Source organism: Myotis lucifugus, unplaced genomic scaffold (genome assembly GCF_000147115.1).
Source record: "Myotis lucifugus unplaced genomic scaffold, Myoluc2.0 scaffold_426, whole genome shotgun sequence".
In the NCBI taxonomy this organism is placed as follows: domain Eukaryota; kingdom Metazoa; phylum Chordata; class Mammalia; order Chiroptera; family Vespertilionidae; genus Myotis; species Myotis lucifugus.
Genome location: NW_005871474.1, coordinates 125,750 through 137,190, shown reverse-complemented (window position 1 = coordinate 137,190; position 11,441 = coordinate 125,750). Strand labels below are relative to the sequence as shown.

The 11,441-nt window shown below is 44.1% G+C and overlaps 2 protein-coding genes across 6 annotated transcripts in view; one reads left to right on the top strand and one right to left on the bottom strand.

Moving 5' to 3' along the window:
• DERL2 (derlin 2) overlaps positions 1-2,361 on the bottom strand; it is an 18,794-nt gene extending 16,433 nt beyond the window's left edge. For all 4 annotated transcript variants that reach the window (XR_001351136.2, XM_023744055.1, XM_006102734.3 and 1 more), the window contains exons 1-2: positions 2,230-2,361; positions 1,090-1,155 (exon numbers count right to left, since the gene is read on the bottom strand). Coding sequence is in view for 3 of the 4 variants with exons in the window: in XM_023744055.1 (XP_023599823.1) it covers positions 1,090-1,155; positions 2,230-2,322 (159 nt within the window). In the remaining variant the exon portion in view is untranslated. The remainder of the gene's footprint in view (positions 1-1,089; positions 1,156-2,229) is intronic.
• Positions 2,362-2,560: 199 nt separating this feature from the next.
• MIS12 (MIS12, kinetochore complex component) lies at positions 2,561-9,174 on the top strand. 2 transcript variants are annotated; one of them, XM_006102733.3, is made up of 3 exons: positions 2,561-2,808; positions 6,742-6,798; positions 6,978-9,174. In XM_006102733.3, the coding sequence occupies exon 3, from the start codon at positions 7,016-7,018 to the stop codon at positions 7,634-7,636; it is 621 nt and encodes a 206-aa protein (XP_006102795.1). In that variant the 5' UTR covers positions 2,561-2,808; positions 6,742-6,798; positions 6,978-7,015; the 3' UTR covers positions 7,637-9,174. The 2 variants fall into 2 exon arrangements, with proteins under 2 accessions (XP_006102795.1, XP_014323574.1); XM_014468088.2 differs by lacking the exon at positions 6,742-6,798.
• Positions 9,175-11,441: the final 2,267 nt, after the last annotated feature.

Genomic DNA, 11,441 nt, shown 5'->3' with positions numbered 1-11,441 from the left:
GCCCAGCTGGCTCTCCTATTTATTTTATCCGTTATTTATTGATTATTAAAATTTTATTCGATTCTGTTTCTTATCTTTAATGCTCATCAATGCATCTCTCTACGAGAGGAAGTGTAGAGAGGGAAGGAGAGGGAGAAAGGGAGGGAGGGAGGAAGAGAGGGATGGGTAGGAGACAGAGAGAGAGAGAGAGAGAGAGAGAGAGAGAGAGAGAGAGAGAGACTCAATGTGAAAGAGAAACATTGATTTGGTTTCCCTCCTGTATACCCCTGACAGTGAATTGAACCCCAACCTAGGTAAGTGCCCTGAACGGGAATCAAACCTTCAACCTTTTGATGTACAAGATGATGCTCCAATCAACTGTGCCACCCAGCCAGGGCTATTTATTGACGAGAGAGAGAGAGAGAGAGAGAGAGAGAGAGAGAGAGAGAGAGAGAAACATAGACCTGTTGTTCCACTTATTTATGCATTCATTGGTTGCTTCTTGTATGTACCCTGACCAGAGATCAAACCCCGCAACTTTGGTGTAACCAGACACCGCTCTAACCAACTGAGCTACCTGGCCAGAACTTGTAACTTTCTAAATAAACTTTTTCTTACAATTTGAAAATAAATAAATGAATAATAAAATGCACTGATAGAGCTGAATTCCAGAACTGGACAATGGTGATAACACCAAGGTGGTGGGTGTGCCAGGCGGCAAAGGCACAAAATAAGGGCATCTTGTGAGATTCTCCCTGGTCAGTCTCTCAAATACAATATTAACTCTGAACTAGTGATTCCTAAATATAGGAACTGGACCCATCAAAGCAAATCCACGCAGGGAACTTTAAAAAACTCCACACAGATTCTTAATTCCTAACCTTGGTTATTCTGACTTAGTACATGAGGAGGAGCTTGAGAATCTCTTAAACATTCCCAATGAGGCCGCAGAAACACTGTTTATACCTCCCACAATAAGACTTATAATCAGACATTCCCACTGATTTCTCTGCATTCTTTTCTGAGGTAGTATATAGCAGGCTTTGCTATTAAAAAGTAAGAAAAACACGTTTAAAAACTGAAACATCACGACTGCCATGGACCACTTACTTGGAAGTGTTTAAAGATTAATTCAGGATTGAAGTACAGCTGAAAAGGTGTGATCAATTCCAACTGCTGAAATAGAGAAAGAGCTCCTTAAGCAAATCAAATCAAGAAGTAAAATTTCATCATCTACGATGAAGGAAGGATTAGTAGGGCTGGCAATTTCCAACTCTCAGTCACTTAGACTGAATCCTTTAAAGCCGCCGGGAGGGGCTGGTAAAGAATTCTCTACAACTGGTACAATTCTGTGTGTCCTCAATACCCAACACAGAATGAAAGTCTGTTCTAAATTGCAGTAGTTGAGGCTGGCCTGTAGGCATGGGAGGCAGGTGGTGATACACATCTTAGATATGGGGCAAGTAATGAGCGGCTGCTCCGAATCTGCTCTACAGTTGGGTGAAGCAACACATCTCCCTCAAAAGAAATGAGACTCGCCCGGCCCGGCCAGCATGGCTCAGTGGTTGAGCATCGACCTACGAACCAGGAGGTCACAGTTGGATTCCCAGTCCGGCCACATGCCCGGGTTGCCGGCTTGATGCCCAGTGGGGGGCGTGCATGAGGCAGCCCCGCAACGATTCTCTCTCATCATTGATGTTTCTATCTCTCTCTCCCTCTCCCTTCCTCTCTAAAATCAATAAAAATATATATTTTTAAAGAGAAACAATACTCATGACCCTGCTTCCAGCCAACCTCTGTATTCACACTGTTTATTTCAAGCCTCTTGCCTCTGGACAACTACCAGCTTTCTATCCTCCATATCTAAGTTTCTTCATAGGCGGACTTTCCCCCACTAGTCACCGCGGTACCACTTGGCCATTGGTGCCACTTGGCCATCGCCCGGGTCCCCAGACACGTTTTCTGGGTGGGCGGCTCCAGCCGCGCCGCCCTGACTTGCGACAGGTCCGACCTTCATGGCTCAGAAACTGACCCGCATTCCTGATCCTCCAGCCCTCCCGCAGCGGCACTCCCTTCCCGCGTCCCCGGCTAATCAGTCTGAAAGCAATTCCGACGCCCAGAGTGCGCCCTGTCCACCGCCACCCACCCTGAGACCCAACCATCTGGGCTTCCCGGAGGCCCAAGCCCAACTCCCCGGGACCCGATTATTCCCAGCCCGGATCATGAGAAGCCGGCGCTGCATCTGCTCACCACTGCGGCGGTGGTGAGGACGCAGGCGGTGGTGTAGGCGCGGCTGACCGGTGGGATCTGTAGGTACTCCAGCCGGAGGCTCTGGTACGCCATCTTCCCCACCGCCGCCGGCCCCCGCCCCACTTCCCCTTCCGCCAGTCAGCCCAGCGGCGGGGCGGGGCCCAAGAGGGCTCCGGTTACCCTGCCCGCTGCCGTCCAATCGGCGCCGCGCAGCCTGCCAACCACCAATCGCAGGAGCCCTAAGGAAAGCCATTCGCCAATCAGGAGTTGCGTCTCGGCGGCGACCCAGCCTGGCTTCCTCACCCGCCCACGTCGCTGAGAGGAGAGTCAGTGCAGTTTCCTTCCGCCAATCCCCGCGGGCCACAGCTAGCTGGCCCGCCCGGCCCCTGTCTGTCACCGACCGAGCAGCCAGCCAATCAGGAGCGCGACATCATCCCGCCTTGGCTCTCGTTCGCTGAGGCGGGCATCGTTCGGTGTTTTGAGCCGCCGCGCCACCGATCTCCGGCAGCGAGAGGTGGTTGAAAAGAGGTGGCGGGAAACCACTGTTTGGTCGAAATTGCCTCCCTCACGGTCGCTTCGGTAAGTGCCGCGGGGCTGCATTTTCTCACAGGAAGGGAGGGGAGGAGTGGAACTGGGTAAGGCATCCCCGCGGGGCTCTGCAGCCGCCTGGCCGGCGGGGCCTCCGACCTGAAGGTCCCGGCATGCAGCGGGGTCGCGGGGCCCGACGGGAGCCGGGAAGGAGTTCCTGCTGGGCTGTTATCTACAACTCTGTCAGCTCAGTTTGTTAAGGTATTCCGGGCACCTCGTGTGTTTACTCTGCAAATACTGATTAAGCCGTCTTTGTCCTGCCCTGAGGACGTCTAGGGCCAGCAGGGAAGCTGGGACGGGCCCGTGATAACATCCTGAAGCGGAACTCGGTCGGTGCCTGAAGAAAGGCCCCGTTGGTGTTCAGGGGAGGGGGTGCGCCACCAAGGAAGTATTTAAACTGACCCCTGAAGGAGGTTTGGCCATGGCATCTTACCTTGAAGAGAAGACGTCACAGGGGAAAAAGTAGTTCGGTTTGGTTGGGAAGAGTAGTCAGATCTTGCCAAACGAATAAGGAAGCGCTCAAAGTTTAGGAATAGGGAGTGTCCATCAAATCTGGTAGTATGTAAGGAAGGAACCAAACCAAAGGGTGAAGAGAGTGGTTTTTACAAAGGATATGAACGGGTGTTCACGGGAGGGGAACCCAAAAAGCTAACATGTAGGAAGCAGTACCCAATTTACTGGTAATCAGAGAAATGCGCTAAAAATATTTTTGCCTGCTCCTCAAATACCACCCTCACACCCTGTTGATGAGAGAATGCTTCATGTACCGCTTACCCTGGTAAGGAAGAACAACGGGCCTTGAAAGAGCTTTGGCCGTGTCTCCTAGGGAAGTAAGGCAAGATGGGAATGTTTTGAGAACTGCAAGTTCGGTTAAGATGGACCTTTCAATTTGGGGGCTTGATTAGGATTGGGTAGAGACCCTGACACGACAGTACAGGATTGGCAGAAACAGCCGAGGCAGGGGTTTCAGAGAACCTTAGGTTCTGCTTGTTGATGCTTCCCATTGAAGAGCTGATCCACCTTTGGGGCAGTTCAAGCCATTAGAACAATGAAAATAGACTGGTTTCCTAGAATAGGAAAGTCACACTAATGTAAACAGTAAATTGCTTGTTGGGGTGGGAGTGTAGGTAGTTTCAGTCCTCAGTATCCAACTCGTGTGTGGGGCTAGATGGTTTTGGTTCTCAAAATACAACAATAAAACAATTGTATGTCTACCAGATTGGTAAAAATTAGAATGGTGTTGGCAAAGATGTGAGAAATTCTCACATACTGTAAGTGAGAGTGTAATTCAGGGTAGGATATCCCCACCCCACCCCCAGCAATGCTCTGGAGAATATTTTGGCAGTATTTAGTGAAATTATGAGAAAATTCTGTGGCCAGCAATTACTTGCCTGTATAAATACCCTCAAAGTCCCTAAGGAGAAATCATAGAAGGGTGTTTATTACAATATCATTTCTGGTAGTAAGGTGCTGAAAGCAAACTAGGTGTTTGTCACAAGGAGAATGGACATTAAGTGTGGTATGTGCATATGATAAAATTGTTGGTATACTTCAGCCAGAACCAATGAAGTAAATTGAAGTATAATAACGAAGTGATTGTAAACAAAGGAAAATGTAAACATACATATGCAAAACTGTATTTTTCAAGAATATATATATCTAAAACCTAGTTGAATTAACATTAAAGATGAATTGAAAAAAGCATATTTAGAAACAGAGGGGGGTTGGGGAGGGATTGAGAAAAAAGTAAAGTAGAACTCATGGACATGGATAACAGTGTGGTGATTGCTGGGAGAGGGGAGGAGGTGGAAGAGGGCATAGAGGGATAAATGGTGATGAAAGCAAAACAAACATTAGAGTAGGTTCCTAAGGGAGATGAAAGGTAGAAGACTAAAATGAGTTAGAGAAGACCTGCCTGAAGTAAAAATAGAGTGAGTGAAATAGGAAGTATTATCTATCACAGAGGTCCTCAAACTACAGCCCGCGGGCCACATGCGGCCCGCAGAAAACATTTATCCGGCCAGCCTTGTGTTTTTGCCGCCGCTGCCTGTCCTGCTTAGCAGCTGACTCGTCCCGGGCCAGCAGTGCGCATGTGTGGAATGTCTGAGGGACAGTGAACTGGCCCCCTGTTTAAAAAGTTTGAGGACCCCAGATCAGCTCGATTGTGAACACATGAAGTTTTAAAACGGACAGAATGTGGTTAGTAAGGGTTGAGTGATGAAGGCCCTTGCAAGCCATGTTGAAAGAGTTTTGGACTTGATCCTGAAGTGTAGGGCAGTGTTGAGGAAATAAAAACCCTGCCAACCCAGAGACTCCAATCCACAACACATAGAAAAGAAGGTAGTTTTATTAATGAATAGTCATATTCAGATTACAATGCACTGTGGATAATTTGGGTGAGATTACAAAGACAGAAAGAAATTCTACCTTATTTATGCAGCCAAGCAATTACAGTGAAGTATGGTAGTAACCATCTCAGGTAGAAATTATAGTTTAACTTTAACCCTGCTGTTTGGCTTATGTACCTATTTGCTTTGTTTAACAATGGACAGGTTATTTTGATTTTCTGAATTATATAAATCATCCCATTCGATTAAATGCCTTATTGACTGTAATGTGAATATCCCATGGGTTGTGGTCATACTGGTCTTAGAAAGCACATTTTCCTTTACCTGGGAAGGACAGCACAGTTATCCCAAGGTCAGAGGGCTCTAGACCCAAAACTGTAATTTAGATAACATGCTGTTTCTGCTTCTGTAAACTGCTTTTTTGCAAACTAGGTTCCTCATTCCAAACCCTGGGATGTAATCAATACCTTTGTGATTTTTTTTGCCTATATAACCTTGGAGCTGCGACCATCTTGTAACTATGAAATTTGGGGAATGGCCCCTCATAGTCCCGTATTGCAATAAATGTGACTCTTTAATTTGACTTCTTGAGGCGTCCTTCTGTGATTTGTGGGGTACATTACAACAACAGCCATTCTATTTTAGTCATTGCATATATAAATTCTCAAAATTAATGGCATCATGTCTTCTTATAATAAGATTTGTACCATTTGCTTCAAATCCTATATAATAAAAGGCTAATATGCAAATTGTCCCCTCTACCAGGAGTTCGACTAGGGGGCGGGGGCGGCCAGCCAACTGTCCTCGGCCCCTCCCCCTGGCAAGCCCTGCCCACGACTCCCCCCCCCCACCCACCCATCGGGGGCAGGCCTGCCAGCCAACCTCCCACATCCCCTCCCCGGCTGTGCACGAATTCGTGCACTGGGCCTCTAGTTCTTTCATAAAGTTCATCCATCCTAAATTCATCTGGTAATTGAGGTATCCATTTATTTTGCTAATTGTCTTTATCTGAAGGAATAATGAAACTTCTCTTATTTCTACAACAAGCATCTGATTATAGCTCAGAAAAAAAGTGCCTAGTGTCACTCCCACAGTGACAAGGAGATAGGAGAGCTATTTTCCGAGATGTTTGCATTGTAAAGACTTCTAGACCCTTGAAAAAACACGTTGAGGTTGTAAAGCTGACAATGCACTTGTTCAGCTACTAACTGGGATTTTTTTTCCCCTGTTTACTAGGTTGGAAGGACAGAGAGTTGAGGACATTGGCAAGGGAGTGGTTAAAGTGATGGATGGTGGAGCCTAAAATGGATAAGGAAAGAAGTGAAGTGGGATAGACTGAGTGCAAGAAAGAGAGGATCAGAGGGTTGAAAGTCTTGATGATTAAGGTGTAGTATGAGTATGTGCATGAGAGTTGGAAGAATAGCATAAGAAGTTGTCAAAAAAAAGGGGGGGCATTTGGGGAGAGAATTTGCAAATATCAAGAGCCAGATGGCCAAAAGAGTGAAGTCATTGAATCTCATGAAACTGTGTCTCTAGGGCTGGTTAGGTTATTTGTCTAAATTTGAATGTTTTCTAGGATGATAACAGATTTCAGAAGACTGAACCACAGGCCAGAGTCCTCAATAAATGAGAGGTAAGGAAAATGAGAGGTTATAGACGGATGGAAACAGCCTCAGAGAGGCAAGGGTTGGCATCCTGTTGTGGATGAGTGAGGCTGGAATTGGCATTGGGTATCAAACTTTTCTATCTATAATGTGATTTATTACTTTCTTCAGATGATGTAATCCAATGATATTTCCTTTACATTTGCAGATTTTTCACAATCAAAATTAACAGCAAAATAAGTCAAGATGTCTGTCGATCCAATGACCTATGAGGCCCAGTTCTTTGGCTTCACACCACAAACTTGCATGCTCAGGATCTACATTGCATTTCAAGACTACCTATTTGAAGTGATGCAGGCTGTTGAACAGGTTATTCTGAAGAAGCTGGAGGGCATCCCAAACTGTGAGATTAGCCCAGTCCAGGTTCGTAAGTGCACAGAGAAGTTTCTTTGCTTCATGAAAGGACGTTTTGATAAGCTTTTTGTCAAAATGGAGCAGCTGTTTTTACAGTGGATTTTGCGTATTCCCCCAAACATCTTGCTTCCGGAAGATAAATCTCAGGAGATGCATTCTTATAGTGAGGAAGAATTCCAGGTTCTCCAAAAAGAAATTGAACAGTTACAGGAGAAGTACAAGACTGAATTATGCACTAAGCAGGCCCTTCTTGCAGAGTTAGAAGAGCAAAAAACTGTTCAGGCCAAACTTAAACAGACATTGGCTTTGTTTGATGAGCTTGAAAATGTTGGCAGAAATCATGGGACTAGTGATTTCAGGGACAGCTTGGTGTTCCTGGCCCAGAACTCCAGAAAACTCCAGGATATTAGAGACAATGTGGAGAAGGAAAGCAAAAGACTGAAAATATCTTAATTTCTAAATAGTAAAAGGAGCCAGTCAAAAGTAGGTCTGTATATTTTGTTGGCTTTTCCTTTTGTTTGGTCCACTCCCCTGAAGTATCTGTGTACTACTCGAAACTGATCTTTGAAGCATTTATTCCTTATAGGCCTCTAATAGGTGGGAAGGGATTCTTAATCCATTAAAGACTCATTTAGGGCTTGATGAAGAAATAAAGCTTTCCATGGCCAGTCAAAAGATATTTGTAAAAGGTGTACTTTGGTCATGAGTCCTTTGTAACCTTGATCCTTTTTACTTATTCTTTAGATGAGACCAAATGACAAAAAGGTTGAGTGGGTGGCTTCTTTTTTTAAATATATTTTTATTGATTTCAGAGAGAAAGGGAGAGAGAGAGAGAGAGAGATAGAAACATGCCTCCTGCATGCCCCCACTGGGGATGGAGCCCGAAACCTGTGCCTGTGCCCTGACTGGGAATTGACCTGTGACCTTCTGGTTCATAGGTCAACACTCAACCACTGAGCCACACCAGCCAAGGCAAGTGGGTGGCTTCTTTATTAATCAGCCACTACACTGTGGGACAGCCAACATAGAATATGTGCTCTTGCCCATAATTTTTCTTACACCAGGAAGTTGATATGTAGTTTAAAGAAGCAAGTAGCAGAAAAACAACCATAATCTTTAGTAAAGAAGAAAGAAATTTTTTTTTCTAAAATAAATCCTTTCCATGACCAAGGCCTTGATGGTGTTAAACAATTTACTGTCTTGGAGCCCAGCAGTGGACAAAAAAGAAGCAGATCTCACTGGAATAGAAAAGGAAGCCTGGAACATACCCAATAGCAAAGTTTATGTTAACTGACTATTTGGTATTTATGCCATTTTTTGTTTGTTTGTTAGTTAATCCTCACCCGAGGATACTTTTCCATTGATTTTTAGAGAGTGGAAATGAAGGGGAGAGACAGAAAGAAAGAAACATCTATGTGAGAGGGGACGCATCAATTGGTTGCCTCCACCAAGGCCAGGGATTGAGCCTACAACCTAGGTATGTGCCCTTGACTGGAATCGAACCTGGGACCTTTCAGTCCATGGGCCGATGCTCTATCCACTGAACCACACTAGCCAGGGCATATTTATGCCATTTTTAAATTCGTACTTCAGATAGTTTTGGAATTTTTCTTGTGTCTAATATTTAATTAACTTAGGTATTCACACTCATAAGTATCAAATATTTATTACCCTCAGTGGGAAATTTTAGCTGTGTCTTTTGCTTAAATTCAATGGAGTCTGATATATCCTTTTGTAATTAATCCATGTAACATGTTAGGTCTCCACCAAAAAAGGGAAGATTTGGCAATAGTTACTCTCAAGGTATTGCTTGTGTCTTCTTAAAGAAGAGGATTTGGAGTTTCTCCTTTATGTAGAAGAGTAACATAGGGTATTAATATTTGCAATTAAATATTTATAGATTTACAAAGTCTGTGTTTACTTGGAATATGTTTATTATCAAAGAGTTCTTTTCCCAATCCTATACATGAAATACAGATGTTTTTAAAGGCTTTGATTTTTCGATTTTCTGCTGTATATAATGTCATGCTATGTTTCCTTCTTCAATATTACTTTTTACCCAAATGAAAAAAAATTTTTCCCCGCATTTGTAGCTATTTAAAATCTCCTAGTATTGACTGCCTTGAATGGTGATTTCTCCAAATGGTTTGTCCACGTATGTTGTGATTCCTGGAACCTGTGACTGTCCTTATTTGGGAAAATGAGCTTTGCAGGTATAATTAAGTTAAGGATCCGGAGATGATCATCCTCAATTATCTGGGGAGGTGGGGTGGCTAAATCTAATGATAAGTATCTTTTATAAGAGAAAGGCAATGAAGGATTTGAGACAGAGATGGGAGCATTGTGACAAAGGCAGATTGGGGCGATGCAGCCACAAGTCCAGGAATGCCGACAGCCACCATAAGCTGGAAGAGGCAAAAGACAGATGCTCTCCCAGAACCTCCAGTGTGTGTGGCCCTGCTAACGCTTGCTTTGGGTTTCTGGCCTCCAGAACTGAGAATGCATTTCTGTTGTTTTAAGTCACTAAGTTTGTTATGGTAGCAACTGAAAACTAATGTACTTAGTGAAATTAGAATATTAAGAAATTCATAAGGATGTAGAGTGCTATTAGGGAAACAACGGCTGAGACCTGATTGGCCCTATTAATCAGGATAATAAACACTTGGTTACCCGCTCTGCTTCATTGCCCATCTCCCATCCAGCCTCAGTCTCAACCAATTTCCTGCTTCCTTCTACATTGGATCCTATGATTTTGCAATATCAAACCTTCAGTTTCCCTAAATGCCTGCTTCCAAGCTTTCCCTTGTATTTATCTGTTTATTCTCCCTTAAAATATGCCTGTTCCCAACTATACACTCCCAAATAGACTTTCCCCATACAGTTGCTGCAGTGACAGGACCAGTTTGGGAGACAGTTTGGCATGGTATTAATGGAAAGAGAGTGGCCATTACTACCAACCTTAAAGAAATAAAAAAGAATTATAAGGAAATACTATGCAAGAGGTTCTGCACTCAATTCTGATGAGGGTTTTCCCCACACCTCCAAGCAATTGTATTGGGTGCCACCTGGATATCCTATAATTCAACTCAATCTGACACTATCTACCCAGAGATAGCATCAGATTACACAGGTGAAGGGCTCAGCCCTACAAAGACTGCCCTTCAAATGCCAATGACGAGCCTAGGTTGTTACCTGGGCTGACTGACTGGCTATAACTCAGAGGTTCCAATGACCCCCTCCTTGGATTTAATTACCTTGCTAGAATGGCTCACAAACTCAGGAAACATTTATTCACTAGATTATTACTTTATTACAAAGGATATATGATCCAGGGCCAGGTGAAAGATACACAGGGTGAGGTTTCAAAGGAGCGATTATCCCCATGGAGTTTGGGCGTCCATGGTGGGGTTCTGGGTACCCAACCTAGAAGCTTTCCAAACTTTCCTTTTGGGTTTTTATGGAGGCTTCATTACATAAATCATTGGTCTGCTGGTGATAAAAATATAAACTATGACAAGATAAAGTACATTTAAGTTTATTCAGATGCTTTCATTTAATATTCAAGTGTGGAAAAGTAGCCAGCCACATGGGCGAGTACTGGCTTGAAATAGCTGGTCAGCAAGACTGTTCCTTTAGAGCAGGGTTGGGGTACCTTTTTTCTGCCAAGGGCCATTTTGATATTTATAACATTCGTAGGTCATATAAAATTATTAGCCTGCTATATTTGGTCAAACATTTCATTAACTCACCCCTAATGCCTTGGCGGGGCCAGACCAAATTATTTTGAAGGCGGTATAAGAGCTGGACATTCACCCCCCCCCCCCCCAACTATAGATAAATCACATTTTGTTTTTCCATTTGCCATTTGATGAACATTTAAATTGTTTTAAATTTGGGGCTATTGCGAATAATCCTGCTATGGACTTTCATTAACAAGTCTCAGTGTGGACATATGTTTTTACTTCTGTTGGGTGGAAACCTGGGAATGGGATTCCTGGGTCATATGGTCGGTGTACATTTAACTTTTTTTTTTTTAATTAAATCTTTATTGTTCAGATTACATTTGTTCCTCTTTCCCCCCCCCCATAACTCCCCTCCTCCCAGTTCCCGCCCCACCCTCCACCCTTACTCCCCACCCACTATCCTCATCCATAGGTGCACGATTTTTGTCCAGTCTCTTCCCGCATCTCCCACTCCCCTTTCCCCCCCAAGAATAGTCAGTCCCTTCCCTTTCTATGTCCCTGATTCATTATAATCA

Coding starts and splice junctions, on each gene's coding strand:
- MIS12 (XM_014468088.2), top strand. CDS start 7,016: ATGTCTGTCGATCCAATGACCTATGAGGCCCAGTTCTTTGGCTTCACA.